Raw genomic sequence first — 14,257 nt, 5'->3', positions numbered from 1 at the left:
AGTACGTCCAGAAGTTTAGTCTCAATCTCAATCACGGCCATGTGGCTCAAGACAGGAACATTTGTGAAGAACTTGGTTCACCTAATACATGACAGTACACATATGTATCAAAGAGAAACATTACCAAAGTTGTGTCCAATTTCTAAATGAAAAAAAACCTGACAGCACATGACTGAAAGATGCATCATATCAGAGTATCCATAGGATGGACATCTCTGTACTTGCCCAAGACATGTCCAGTTTCTAAGCATGTAAATATGTAATGAACGACCAGAGCCATGGACAACTTGGCATGGCTAAACCGGGGCGCCATCGCTCCGATCCCAGCCACCAAGTCTGTCTACCGGGTCGTAATTCGTGAACAGCCGGAACACATTTCCCAGTTTGTTCGAGTGCTGAGGTTTGAAACCGCAGGGGCGCACGTTTAGGAGCTCCAGTGCGCGGTCCTTCTGAACTTCCCCTGACGAAAGAAGCATGAATCAAAAGCGTTAGAGAAAGAAAACGGATGATTCAGAATTACAAATTTTGATCCATATTGACTTCTCACAAAACAACACCAGCAATGTTTTCTACTCCCTCTGGCCCATAATATAAGATGTTATTACAAAATTTACGAGGTATCAAGATACTTAAATTGTCAACTAGTGACGACTACACACACACAGAGATATATATACACATAAGCTCCAAAGAATACAACTAACATTTTCAAGAGAACATTCACATACAAGAATAAGTACATGATGTTTGGTTCCAAATTATAAATATAAGCTGCCGATGTTGCGCTCAATCCAAAGTAATCTCAGCTACATAGGTCACACGCTCGCTCTAACGAGATGTGATACCAAATGTTTAAGTCTGAAGGAAAGAAGCAATGGTATAGGCACAAACTTTCCAGCGATGGAGATGATAGTACGATCATAGTGTTCACCCTTGATTGCAAACAAAATCTAACAAACGCACACAATCAGCAGCCCCTATATATAATTCCATAAAAGTATTAGAACAGATGCATCAGAACTGAATTACCTGTGAGCAACAGCAGGAATGAGCCTTCAGGCTGCGCGAGAAAGGAGACCGTCTTGGCGACCTTCTCCAAGCACTCCTGACTCTGCACCAGCAACGAATCGACATTCCTCTCCACAATTCAGTCAAACCTGTAAATTCTACTCGGGAGCTAAGCAAATCAAAGGGACTGGAAACCATACCAGGTAAGGAGGATCCGCGACGACGATCTGGAAGGCGTGCTTCATGGCGGGCGGCAGCGCCTCCGGCTGGTTGTAGTCGTAGAAGGCGAAGTCGTCGCCGTACTGCCCGAACCGCTCGTCGTACTCGAGCAGCCGCGCCGGCACATCCGGGCTGCTCTTCCTGAGGTAGGCGTAGAGCGTCGGGCACGCGACGCAGGCCACGGCAGCGCTGGTGCTGGCGCCGGCGGGAAGACCGGAGGCGAGGCGGGCGACCTCCTCCGACAGCTCCCGAGCGGTGCGCTCGTCGTACCAGAACTGGCTCAGCCGCCAGTCCTCCGCCACCAGCTCCACCCCTTCTCCTCCCCCCTTTTCCCCTTCGTGCCGTCCCTGCTCCTCGAGGAACTCCCGCAGCGCCCCCGCCGCCGCCGCGCTCAGCTGCGGCCGCTCGTCGTCTTCGTCCGTATCCTCCTCGCCGGCCTCCCGCCTCGCTCTCCCCTCCTCCTCCGCGCCGCTCGCCATTGTTCTCTCGCCGAGCTGCGGAGGAGGCGGCGCACCAGGGGGAGAAACTCGAACCCCAGCAAAAACAGTCGTCTCTCACAGGAAGAGCCCAAGGGCCGGTTTATGGGCCTCGATGGATGAGGGATTGAGGGCCGAGACGTCTGGGCCTCGGTGGACGCGGGCTGAGAGGTCTGGGCCCAGTGGAGCGGGAGCAGGGAAAATAAAAGCAGAGAGTGGCAATGGAATCGCAGGGGGAACTGTGAGGGGAGGGGAGCGAGGGGGGAGGTGGTGCGCCTGCCTGCCTGCGCCTCCGTTTCCGGTCGGGCGTGCGCGCAGAGCTGCGAAACCCCAATCGCCCCCACATCTCGCGGCGGCGCCGCCGTCAGCGTACGCCGCGGCGGCCAGCGAGTCGCCGGGTCGAGGGAGGAGAGGGGCGGCGGTTGCTGCGTCGGCCGCTCGCTCCCCGAGGTAGCATTCGCGCCCGCCCCCCGCTCGTCGGCTCCCGTACCGCGCGCGGCCACGGTAGATCGACCCGCGAGCTCGCCTGCTCCGTGCGGTGAGGAGGGGGCTCTGACCGGCGCGTGCGTGCCTGCGGCGGTTGCTTCTCCTGGAAGCTTCGGGGGGCACGGCCCGATCCGGTTTGGTCTGGGAGCAGGCGGCGGCAATGTCGGCCGCGGGGGAGGACATAGTGCAGCACCTCTCGTCCAACTCCAACCCGTCCTCGTCCAAGCTCGCCAAGCTCGAGGCGCGCATGGCCGGCAAGGCCGTCTCGGTGCCGCCCCCGTCTCCGCCGCACTACCCGGTTGTCTCCGCCGCCTCCGCCCCCACCTTCATGGAGCAGGAGGAGCTGCCCGAGTCCTCCTCCTCTTCGGATGATGATGTCAGCCCTAAACCTCGTACCTCCCCTGTTCTTTCTCCCCCCTTTTACTGCTCAAGTAACCTGTATATTACCTATGTTGGTACAATCATGCTGGTTAGAACTATTTGTAATACCTCTTTCGGTAAACCTGCACATGTCGCTTCATACTGTAGCTAACTACTGGTTAATTTAGCATTTCAGTTCACAATTCTATTTCATGTAACCTAGACTAATGTTTTCTGCATTTGCTGAGCAGAATGGCGAGGAGTTCTTGATACAGAAGAACACACTGAAGCGTCCGAGATCCCCGGATGATGACCGCGGCCTAGATCTTGGAAATTTTGAGGTGTGATCGTCTGGCATGAATTGGATAGAATTAAACACGGACAATTCTATTTTGCACTTGCTTTCCATTCCTTGTAATAAAAATTCTGGCTGGTGCGTTCTTTCATGATTGTGAATTCCAGGGATCAGCTAATGCGGCAGCAAAAGTACTAGATGTTGCGGACGCACGACTGCCTTCGGAAAACCCAAGCAGGAAAAAGCAAGGCCGTGGAAGGGGACGTGGTGGAACAGGCCGAGGGCGTGGCTCAAAGACGGTTGATCAAACACGCCATACTTCGGCTTCTTCAGTAACTGTATCAAATGGTCAACATGACAAATTAACCAACATGGTATGCTGTGCAATTTTATCCTTGAGATCTTGATCTATCTTCTAGCTTTTCACCCATCAGTGGGCAGTGGTGGGTTGTACAATCTTGCACTTGAATAGATCACGTCATTGCCTGCGCTCTTCTTGAAGAACTTTTTTAAGGCCATTGATCGGTGGAAGACATAATTATCATAGTATAGAAATTGGTACAGCTTAGTTTGGCATTGATCAAATTATTAGATGTATCAATGATAAAGATCAACTAGCTTCTTCGATACAGATAAATTCTATCAATTGGAGAATGTTGAAATAGAGCCATTATTTTTTTGCTCAGTTGGTGTGCGGATTGCTATCCACGTTCCAGAGCCATGACTTGGTTTTGAAATCTTATGGGTTTCAACTCTAGCCTACCCCAACTTGTTTGGGACTGAAAGGCTTGGTTGTTGTTGTTGTTGTTGTTGTTGGTGTGCGGATTGCTGAAATAGGCCACATTGTACAATAAGCACTTCAAGGAATTGAGTTTACTATCTGACACAACTTATATTGACAAACAAGGTTCACGTTCCATAAGATATTAAAATTCCACATTAGGGCATCACTTCATCACCAGGGATCTGGTAATCTTGTAGACTGGAACAAAATTGATTAAATGGCTGCAATCCTTGGCTGTATGATAATCTCCTAAAGGATTGTACATTCCGTGATCGAGTGATACAAGGCTTGGTCGATATCGATACATTTGATGGCTTCATCTGTTGTAATCTCATACACATATGTATACAATACCAGTATGCTATTTCCTTATCCGCTGAATTATCAGCTTACATACCATTTACTCAATATATAGGATTCCCGAACAAGTGTTCTACCTGGGAATGATGACAGGACTGCTTTACACGTAAGACTTATTTATTTGCACCATTTTCAATGAGATACACACCATCTTGGTCTGCTAATGCTAATGCATCATTTTATTTTCCTTACATACCATTTCCCTGCCTGCTTTCGAATGTGTTTGTGGGCTTAGCTTGTACATACACTTGAAAATATTTCTGAGGGTGTTCATACATGCATCCGGGACCTTTCCTTCAAGCAAAAGTGTCCCTGTTAGTTCAATACTTCCACTTGAGTCTAGCATCCAGGCATCTTAACTAAATAAGTACTATTTCTGTTGGCTTTCGTACATCCAGGCCCTTTCCTTCAAGTAAAAGTGTTTTTGTTTGGTTCAGTACTTCTGTTCGAGTCTAGCACCTAGGCAACTTATAACTACATAGAGTAATAGAATGTGTTTAAGATATCGTTGTGAAAGCATGAACAGCTTTGGTGAATATTGTGCTGGACAAGCCATATCTCATAGGGAATCAGTCAATCTGAGATATGAAGTATAGTGTACCATATAAACATGTTCTAGGATACTTTCTTTCGTTTTCAAGCTTACATTCTTAAGCACTCCCAATTGAATAGGAAGAATTATCACTTTTACGTGGTAAAGTTGCATTTTTGGAGGAGGAGCTTAACAAATCGCGTCAAGAAGCAACGGAGTATCGCCAACTTAGTGATAGGTTAACTAAGGTAAGGATATACTCACTGCTAGCTGATCCTGACTTCCCTAGGTCACTGACTTGTTGCCTTTGCATTATTCTGCCAGGAATTGAAGGATTTCAAGGATCAAGATCAACAAAAGAAATCAAAGGTCTTAGAAACCATTTTTTTTATCAACCATATGTTTTAGCTACCCTTCATTGTTATTTATACATTGGACCATTTTTGTTCTGAAGGTTTGGAACTTGCTACTTAAGCCTATCATTATTGATAAATGAAGAAAACAACTTGCTTCTTGCATATACAGAGATCGTGAACTAATAGACATTATTATAATTATGCACTATATATGCTTACGTGTCTATTTTCATTGATACAGCAAATGAAGGTCCTGTCTGATCTGCTCATAGCAGTATCAAAAGCAGAAAGGCAAGAAGCACGGATGAAGTTAAAGCAGGAATCTTTCAGACTAGGGAACATTGGTGTTATGAGGTAATCTCTCAATGATCCAAGTTTCAAACACTTAATGAGGAATAGAGGAAGGATATGTCTGGATTTCCTATTACCTGAAAAACAATACTTTGCATATGGGACGTGGTTATACTGGCATGTATGCTGCGATATTGTCTTCCTGAAACAAGCTATTATTGGCAACTTCTCTGCAGTTTTGATGTTTCTCTCTCTTCTATTTCCTGTTTTGATTATTGACCATTTGTTGCAACCTTTTCTTTGACTGTTCTTTGTCATAACTCAGAGCTGGGACTGTCATATCTGAAACATGGGAGGATGGCCAGGCAATAAAGGACCTTAATGCGCATCTTGTGAGTTCTGTTGCCCCATAAATCTCTTTATTTCAATAGACTATTAGGCATAGTATATTCCATTGTAAAAGCTAATCATAATGTTAAGAACTTACTGTGGAACTGTGATCTGGGTGACCTGTCCAGTCATTGATACCCAACCATTAACAACTTTACTTCAGAAGGCATACCTGATGCTCTTATTAGACAACTTCTATTTCATTTTGTCTGGTTTGCGATTTTGATGACATATGTGCAGGTCACCCAGATCTTGTTTTTTTTACCTGATGCTCTTAAGTCATTACCATCCTAGCATCTTATAAGACATCTTGGATCTTGTTTAGTTGAGCATCATGTTCAAAAGGGAAACTTTGTTGTTCCTACTTTATTTTTATTGATCTGGCTTGGCTTGGACATGTAGTTTACATTTCATAAGTTTTGTCTATTAAGACACATCACATAACTTGCAGCTCTGTCTTCTACATGTTTTGTCTCTCATCTATATGATTCCAATTGTTGATAGTCACATTAACATACCATCCCTTTGTTGAATTGCTCATGTATGTTGGACCTTTATGTAGAAATCATTGCTGGAAACTAAAGAGGCTGTTGAAAGACATCGTAAATCTCTAAAGAAAAGACAATCATCTGGTAAGAGCTACTCTTTGAAAATAAAAAATTGTGCTAGCTCAAATTCTTTATAAGTTGCTGATTGAACTATCTTGCACACTGAAGAATGTTTGATGTATGGGTATATAACTTAAGTTCATTATTTTATACGAGGGAAAGCTCTTCCACACAAGCAAGAGATAAACAAACACGCATGATACTTTTGTTGTCACCGTTCTACACTCACTGCTTGATGGTCTGCTATTGTAGATAAGGGTGACGGAAGTGATGCTGAAACTAGCATGTCCGAGGAAGATTTCCTCTTACAGGACGAGATATGTAAATCTCGGTTAACAAGTATCAAGCGGGTAAGTGATTTCCTTTACTTGGTTATTGAATACACCCTCTTCCCCTCTTAAACTACTTTCCACAATTGAATTGCAGGAGGAAGAACAGTATCTGCGAGAAAGAGATCGATATGAACTGGAAAAGGGTAGGCTTATACGTGAAATGAAGCGTCTCAGAGATGAGGATGGGTCCCGCTTTAATAACTTCCAAATTCTTCACCATCGATATGCTCTGTTAAATCTTCTTGGAAAGGGAGGGTTTAGTGAGGTGTACAAGGTATATTCTTTCTTCAGTTATATACGTTTGTTTTTAAAAGGAGGCTCTGAACCATTGTTTATCAATAATGCATCTTGAAATACAAATGTATTTTGCGTTAATAAGGGAAAAGAAGTGCTCAACTTTACCGTCATTAATTTAGATTCGTCTCTATATATGTGCTCTTATCAAGAGTTTCATTTTGGGTGGGCAGGGAGGCCGGGATCCTGGCCTATCCAAAATGGGCTTAAAAGGATAAGAAATAAGTATGCAAACCTGGTATTTAAATAGTAGTCCCTCTGTTCATAAATATAAGATGTTTTGCATATTTTAATATATACTACATACAAACTGAAATGAATGAAGAAACACACTAAAATGCTTCTATATACATCCAAATCAGAAAAAAGTTAGAACATCTTTTAATAGTGAACGGAGGGAGTAGGTGTGAGAATCTGTATGGAAACAATTGGAGCAACACATCTGGCATTGAAATGTCCTTTGGCTTATGTTACATGGGCAAATAATACACCAGGTGCAGTGTGGCAGCAGCCAGTGCAAGTGGCTGGGAACTGGATTCAGTTTCCAGCTACCTATCAGGTCCTAGTCTGTAGTTGGTTAGGGAAGGAATAATTTAGGTAGGTTAATTCAATTAGGAAAGAGAAGAATTAGGTGAGTTAAGATCTTTTTAGGAAGTTTTTAGTTGGCCCAGTCTGTGTATCAGGCACTGCTATAAAAAGCATGCCAACAATGAGATCTTTCTCTAATCCCTACACTCTTTTCTCTCTCCTCCCTATCCATTCACCTCCTACTGAGCTGCTATTTACTCTACTGAAATCCTACCACGAGGCCGTCCAAGCCTTGCAAAGGTGCTTTGCACCTTGCTTACCACAACTATAAACCTAACCTTCCTTTTCTGATCCTTGCCTGTGGCAACTTAGGCCCTGTTCGGATCTAAGGGAGGAAAACCAAAGGATTGGTAGGAAATGAGGAAAAGGAAAGGAAACAAGGTGTCAAACACAGAAATACATAGACATGTAGGAATAACGGCGTAGGTTTTTGGAATGCAGGAAAATGGAGTGCAGGGAATCTAGATAAGTTGGTCCCACCTGATGATTTTTTCTATGTAAAAAAACTAACATGCTGGTTGAGAGTTTAGGTTAATGGTGCCCCCAGCATGCACAGTCCCATCTCATTCTGAACTTAATGTTGGTCCCAACGTGTATGGTTGAGGTGCTCTGCCTTGGGCCAATGCAGAAAAAAAGAGCTGGGCATGGATTCTTGGTTTTCTTCAAAAGTGCATGACTAGAAAACTTTATACAAAGGATTGGAAAGCAGCGGTTCCTGTGTTCCGAATGCAGCTACAGTAAAAAACCCTGCAGGAAACGACTCCTTCAAGTTTCCTAAACTTTTCCCGTGAAGCACACATGCCCTTATGTTCCTTTTCTGTTGAAAAGTGTAAGGTGTTATGATATAAATGCAGGCTATACCATCTTGTAGCAGCTTCAATGTTGTATTAATTTTGTTGCCGGAATATTACTAGTTTCTTTAGCCTTCCTTTTGTGATGTCATTTCAACGTGTTTTGATATAGCATTCACATCATCACATCTTATCTGTAGAAATTTGAGTTTGGTGGCACCAGTAGTAACGTGCAACTGTTCCTTTGTGCAGGCTTTTGACTTGGTGGAATACAAGTACGTGGCTTGTAAGCTTCATGGTTTGAATGCTCAGTGGAGTGAGGAGAAAAAGCAAAGCTACATACGGCATGCGATTCGTGAATATAATATCCATAAGACTCTGGTGCATACAAACATTGTCAGGCTGTGGGACATATTTGAGATTGATCACAACACATTCTGCACTGTCCTAGAATATTGCAGCGGTATATAATAATTTCTTAAATTTCTTTGACATTTTGACTGTCTAAATTTGGTTCTGTCATTTTTGTTTTGCTTGGAGTCTTATGCCATTCTGATGATGCACATTGCCTCATGTTTCCTTTAGTTTTGTAATACAGAAAATGTTAGTTAGATTTTGCGCCAGGCATGGTGTAGCCTTGATACATCTATCTATGATGAACTCTTACTTCATTAAACTTATTCCAGTTTTTACTCTTTAGTCATAGTCGCCAGTAGGTGTCCTGGAGTAAACAGAGATATAAATGTTTAAATTTGGGAACTAAAAGGGACATCTAAACCATGCTTCCAGTGATTTGGTCATGGATTCTTACAGTTACAGTCCACATTGTCATTTATAATCTTGTAAAATATGGATCACCCATACCACATTATGAGCTTAAGATGTACGGAAAATAACTGCCATATTTGATCACTACATAAGAAGCATACATAATGCTATGATGATGCCATGGAATTTGAGCTAGATTATTAGCAATTCTAATGACTTCTAATGGAGGCTGAAGTGGTCATTTGTAGTTGCTGAACATGACCATTGACCCAATGACATTGGCTTCAGTGCATAGATATCGAAATATGATAGATCATGTCTCGTATAGTAGATCGAAGTTTCTTCATTTCTGCTGTTCTCTTCTCGGTAGGCGCACAGTCCGTTCTACTTTTACATAAGTAGTTACTCATAATGATTTTACTACTGAAATCTAAAACTCTCATATTAGGAGGTTGTGGCATCTAATAGTGTTATCCCCTTGCTCATCTTTTACGTAGGCAAGGATCTTGATGCAGTCCTTAAAGCAACGCCAATTCTTCCAGAAAAGGAAGCAAGAATCATAATTGTTCAAGTATTTCAGGGCCTTGTTTATCTTAACAAAAAGGCTCAAAAGATCATCCACTATGACCTCAAACCAGGCAACGTTCTCTTTGACGATGTTGGTGTTACAAAAGTCACAGACTTTGGCCTCAGCAAGATAGTGGAGGATGATGTTGGGTCTCAGGGAATGGAACTCACTTCTCAGGGAGCTGGAACCTATTGGTGAGCGACTGAGTGCATTCACTTTCCCAGTTGATATATACGAGTTCAGCTCATGTTTTTATGGAATGTTTTAGTTGCTGCCATTGATTTTCTGTACCTGTGTACAATTGTATACCTTCAAAATAAATACTCCCTCCGATCCATATTACTTGTCGCTCGAACGGATGTATCTAGTATGTCTAAAATATATCCGTTTGAGTGACAAGTAATATGGATCGGAGGGAGTACTATTTGTTGCATGGGGTGCAACTGTTCTTGTGTTATCGCTATGTAAGCAGGTTGGATTATACATTTAATTTTTGTTCATGTTATTGTGTCTACTGCACCAACGTTATTACTTAATGACAGATATTTCTGTTTTTAAAATTCTTTCTTCCTTTTCTGTTTTAATTTTTTTTCCTTCTCCAGGTATCTGCCACCAGAATGCTTTGATCTCAGCAGAACACCATTTATTTCATCTAAGGTACTGATATTTGCCAGCATGTTTTACCTTCTAATTTAAACAATAGTTGGTTCATCCTATCTGGTGGTAGTCTATAGAAGATATTCTCTGAGCTGGCAGAATTTGGTGGCCTTCTATATTTGCTTTAAATATGCGCTCAGCCACCAGGGATATATTTCCTTCAAATATGCCCTCGGCTGCCAGGGATGCATGTTCACCTGCTAAATATTTTAGAACGTCCTTCCTGATACAAGTGTTTGCATCTTGAGTTATGGCACAAGAATGGGTGAAAACTTTGTATCTGGAGTGAGCAAGAGTCCACTAGAGAGGAGACGCAGAGCAGGGCAGCTGCTGGAGCTTGCCAAAGCTCACTGATTAGGGGGCTGCTGAATCTCCACGCGGCTGGCGGGTAGGGGTGGGGTTGGTTGTTGGGAAAGAGGAGGGCGATAGGGGCAACATTGTAGGAACATAAAAGGGGAGAGATTGAGTTAGGCGGCACCATACAAGGGAGCTAGGTGGGAGAGAGGGGCTGTGAGTGATGATTTAAAACTGATAGGGTTTCTGTTGGGTCATATAGGCCAGGCTGTTGGACCTAATGGGCTGGCTCAGGGATTCCTGTTGGTCCTAATTGTCACATAAGGTTGGAATTTGATACCGGGGGTATAATCTTCCGCCATATAAGTATCATCTATTCTTATTTTCCCTCAACGCCTATTTGTCACCATGATGGGTGCCATGTCTGACATATGGCCCTGGACTTGAACTCGACTCAGCGACATGGAATCGTTGGCTGTTGGGAGGCTGGGTAATTGGGTTACCATACGTGATGAGGATACTGGTTTGCTGGCGGAGTGGAGGTGGAGCAGTGGATTGATGTGCCGATTGTCAGTGATAGAGTTAGCTGGGGGTTGCTGTGGAGGGTGGGGTTGAGGAGTATGGCTCCGGCAAACAGTGGTGGAGGTGCCCATCCATGGGTGGTCCGTGGGAGGATGCAACAGTAGAGCCCTGTTCGGCAACCATCCAGCTCCGTAAAATACGGGAGCAGACGGAGCACCACTTTTGCGACAGGGCCTAGGTCTGAACTGGGAAGTGAAAGGTGACACTGAAAGGGGGAAGTGGTCGGGCAGATATGCATTTTTGGACAAAATTGGGGACATGATCCCTAGTTAACCCTCTTTCTTCAAGTTTTGGACTCACTTACGAGCTTCCCAAACTTCTTGTTTAAATACCCAGTTATGTTAACTGTAGCTTCATTCTGATTGGTGTGTAAACTTTTTGTTGTTGCATTTATGCAGGTGGATGTTTGGTCAGCCGGTGTAATGTTTTATCAGATGCTATATGGGAGACGTCCTTTTGGCCATGACCAGACCCAAGAGAGAATACTTCGAGAAGATACAATTATCAATGCACGCAAGGTGGAATTCCCTTCGAAGCCAACTGTATCAAACGAGGCAAAGGTATGCTTCCTGTTTGTTCATATGACATATTTTACCTTCTGAGCCATTACCTTGTGTACATGTGACAGGAGACCATGAGTTTGGTTTCAAGTTTGTTCTGTAGACTGCCATGAATTGTGTAAAAACTGATGGAGGGAATGTTGCTAGTTTGGAAATATTTTGATCTTGCAATACATATAACCACACATCAAATTTCTGTCCCGTATCTTGTGAGTCAATTTGTGATTTTTCACTTCCAACTTATGCAGGAACTGATACGCCGTTGCTTGACATACAATCAATCGGAGAGGCCAGACGTTCTATCAATAGCTCAAGATCCTTATCTCTCTTATTCAAAGAGGTAGACACTTCACGTCTACGCATATAACCACACTACAAGGCGAAGGATTTTTTGGAGGTTGGGCGGCCCACTCCCAAATGGTGTAACTGTACATATTGTAAATTTCGGGTTAGTCTCGTAAACTGCGATGACCTGAAACATCCAATGTCTGCTCTTTTCAGCTTATAGGAAGTAGGGCATCGGTTTTGAGGGGCATGCACTTCTCTTGATGCTCTTGTGCCGCCCCTCTTTGCGTAATGTGATGTTTGTTTTTGCTAGCGACCCTGCTGGTTGTTCCTTTAAAGGCTGTATTTGTTCGTACGGTCCAGTACGCTCTGCCAAACAGGCATTCATCAGGGATAGCTGAACTGGTGAACCCTTGATTTTCACAAAAAGAAATTGTGATGCGATCTGTACGTTCTATCTTCGTTATTTAAATTGGGTGTGGTTAGTTTAAGCTTTGATGAACAACCAAGGTTAGAAAAAACGGTAGGCTTAAGTGGGGCGGTTGGCCTTTGCCTAGTGAAGGCGGCACCTAAGCGCTTGTGGCGTGGCCTATGCGTTCATATAGTTCTTACCATCGACGTTCATGTAGTTTTTACCATTGACGTGTATTTGTGGCATTATATGTGTGTCAATATTAATTTAGGTCATATAAATAACTTAGGCCTTGTTTGGAACCACTCAGATTATATAATCCGGTTTTTATAATCTATTATGTCTTCAAACATGACAGATTATATTGCAGTTTATAAAAACTAAATGATCAGATTATTAAAAACTCATAATCTATTTTACCCCAGCTAAAATCAGATTATGGATTACTAATGATCCATTACTCTTGGAAACTTGAAGATAATTACCTACAGTCACCGTTCTTCAAACATGCCCACCTAGTTTATTACCTTTGCAGCTAAAAAAACAGAGAGCAGACATGTCATTGTACAATATAAAACCTGGATTACAGTTTATATAATCTGACCTTCAAACATGCTCACCTAGATTATTTTTATAAATCAGATTATATAATTTATCTTCATAATCCAGATTATTATAATCTATAGAGGTTCCAAACAGGGCCTTAACTATCAGCTAATGCTATTGGATTATAGCGCATATCAGTGTAATTTTGTTTGATTTGTTGCTTAGGTAGACAATTTCTTGCATAGCCCTGGACTTTCACTTATTCCTTAGGCGAGGTGTTTGACGACCACCTAACGGGCTAAGCGTGTCTAAGAGTCTCTTAGGCATGTGTAGTCCTTCCGTAGTCTTGACGCAGCAACTCCCGTGGCGGCGACGTCTAGGGTTTACCTTCCCTGACGGCGACGTCTAGGGTTTGAATTTGTTCCGGGTACGAGAGGAGTTCGGCTTCTACTCCAATTCGGGCGACGTGGATACATATACATATACGACTGGTCGGGGAGGTTTCTCTCATCTTGCATCGAGTTTGTCACCGATAGCTTATGGAGCCCTCAGGATCCAAGTCCTCGACGAATAGTACGACAAGAGCCGGCGGCTCGGAAGGGATGGATGACCTGATCGGGAAGCTGAATCTGAACGAGCGGGAGGAGGATGATCTCAACTTTGATGAAGAATTCCCGGATGAGGGGGATGCGGCGGAGTTCATGGCCATTGCTAGGGTTCATACCAATAAACCCTTCTCGCGGGGAGCCTTCTACGAGAACATGCGGATGGCGTGGAGTTTAGCGCAGGGGGTTACTTTTAGTGCGTTAGGGGAGAATCTCTTCTCCATAACGGTGGACTGTATGGGGGACTGGAAGAGGATCACGGAAGAAGGACCATGGCTGTTCCGCAACCATGCTGTCCTAATTGAAAGCTATGACGGGTTCACTAAGTTTGATGAGATAATCCTGGATCAACTGGAGGTTTGGATCTCCCTCCTATGTACAGGAAAGAGCCGGTCATCAGACCGCTGATGAAGAAAGTTGGCACGGTGGTGAAGGTCATGCTAAACCCTAGATGGGGTAGTGGAAGAATCGTGAAGGTCCGGGTTAAACTTAATGTGAATGAACCCTTGATGAGGTTTGTTTCTATTACCAAGAACCAGAAGAAAGTATATTACTCGATCCTGTATGAGAAGATGCCAGTTTTCTGTTATGTGTGTGGCCATATGGGACATACTTACTTGGAGCATGGCAATGGGAAGCATGACAAGACCTCTATGGCTTGGGGGGACTGGATTCTTGCGCCTAGACCAGGATCACAGGCCCAACTCCCACGCCAAGGTACTAAGGGGATGCACCAACCTAATCCCCAGGGCAGAAGCGATGGGGACTCAACATCGGTTGCTGATTTAAAAGATGATGCTAGTAGCCCTC

General features: G+C 43.7%; 2 protein-coding genes across 3 annotated transcripts; one reads left to right on the top strand and one right to left on the bottom strand.

Moving 5' to 3' along the window:
• Window positions 1–14: 14 nt before the first annotated feature.
• On the bottom strand, window positions 15–1,774 carry LOC123452243 (EEF1A lysine methyltransferase 1-like). Its single transcript, XM_045128863.1, has 3 exons — window positions 1,209–1,774; window positions 1,030–1,111; window positions 15–460 (listed from the first exon to the last, which is right to left on the bottom strand). The coding sequence occupies exons 1-3, from the start codon at window positions 1,704–1,706 to the stop codon at window positions 297–299; spliced, it is 744 nt and encodes a 247-aa protein (XP_044984798.1). The 5' UTR covers window positions 1,707–1,774; the 3' UTR covers window positions 15–296.
• A 160-nt stretch (window positions 1,775–1,934) lies between these two features.
• LOC123452242 (serine/threonine-protein kinase TOUSLED) lies at window positions 1,935–12,334 on the top strand. Of its 2 annotated transcripts, XM_045128861.1 has the most exons (16): window positions 1,935–2,565; window positions 2,801–2,890; window positions 3,012–3,218; window positions 4,044–4,094; window positions 4,661–4,768; window positions 4,845–4,889; window positions 5,118–5,230; window positions 5,493–5,559; window positions 6,120–6,189; window positions 6,418–6,515; window positions 6,592–6,771; window positions 8,423–8,633; window positions 9,436–9,700; window positions 10,109–10,163; window positions 11,438–11,599; window positions 11,848–12,334. In XM_045128861.1, exons 1-16 carry the CDS (start codon window positions 2,350–2,352, stop codon window positions 11,941–11,943), a joined length of 2,034 nt encoding a protein of 677 aa, XP_044984796.1. In that variant the 5' UTR covers window positions 1,935–2,349; the 3' UTR covers window positions 11,944–12,334. The 2 variants fall into 2 exon arrangements, with proteins under 2 accessions (XP_044984796.1, XP_044984797.1); XM_045128862.1 differs by lacking the exon at window positions 4,044–4,094 and having other exon boundaries at window positions 1,941–2,565.
• Window positions 12,335–14,257: the final 1,923 nt, after the last annotated feature.

The sequence above is a fragment of the Hordeum vulgare genome, chromosome 5H (genome assembly GCF_904849725.1).
Source record: "Hordeum vulgare subsp. vulgare chromosome 5H, MorexV3_pseudomolecules_assembly, whole genome shotgun sequence".
Taxonomy (NCBI): Eukaryota; Viridiplantae; Streptophyta; class Magnoliopsida; order Poales; family Poaceae; genus Hordeum; species Hordeum vulgare.
The sequence above is the reverse complement of the archived record's forward strand: the minus strand, read 5'-3'. Positions and strand labels throughout refer to the sequence as shown.

What these genes read in the sequence shown, in the direction of transcription:
- LOC123452243 (XM_045128863.1), bottom strand. Translation starts at nt 1,706, where the DNA reads ATGGCGAGCGGCGCGGAGGAGGAGGGGAGAGCGAGGCGGGAGGCCGGC. An exon ending in TCGCGGATCCTCCTTACCTG is followed by an intron (nt 1,112 to 1,208) that starts GTATGGTTTCCA and finishes TTGCTGGTGCAG; the next exon opens with AGTCAGGAGTGCTTGGAGAA. An exon ending in ATTCCTGCTGTTGCTCACAG is followed by an intron (nt 461 to 1,029) that starts GTAATTCAGTTC and finishes TTCTTTCGTCAG; the next exon opens with GGGAAGTTCAGAAGGACCGC.
- LOC123452242 (XM_045128861.1), top strand. Translation starts at nt 2,350, where the DNA reads ATGTCGGCCGCGGGGGAGGACATAGTGCAGCACCTCTCGTCCAACTCC. An exon ending in GGTTAACAAGTATCAAGCGG is followed by an intron (nt 6,516 to 6,591) that starts GTAAGTGATTTC and finishes ATTGAATTGCAG; the next exon opens with GAGGAAGAACAGTATCTGCG. An exon ending in CACCATTTATTTCATCTAAG is followed by an intron (nt 10,164 to 11,437) that starts GTACTGATATTT and finishes GCATTTATGCAG; the next exon opens with GTGGATGTTTGGTCAGCCGG.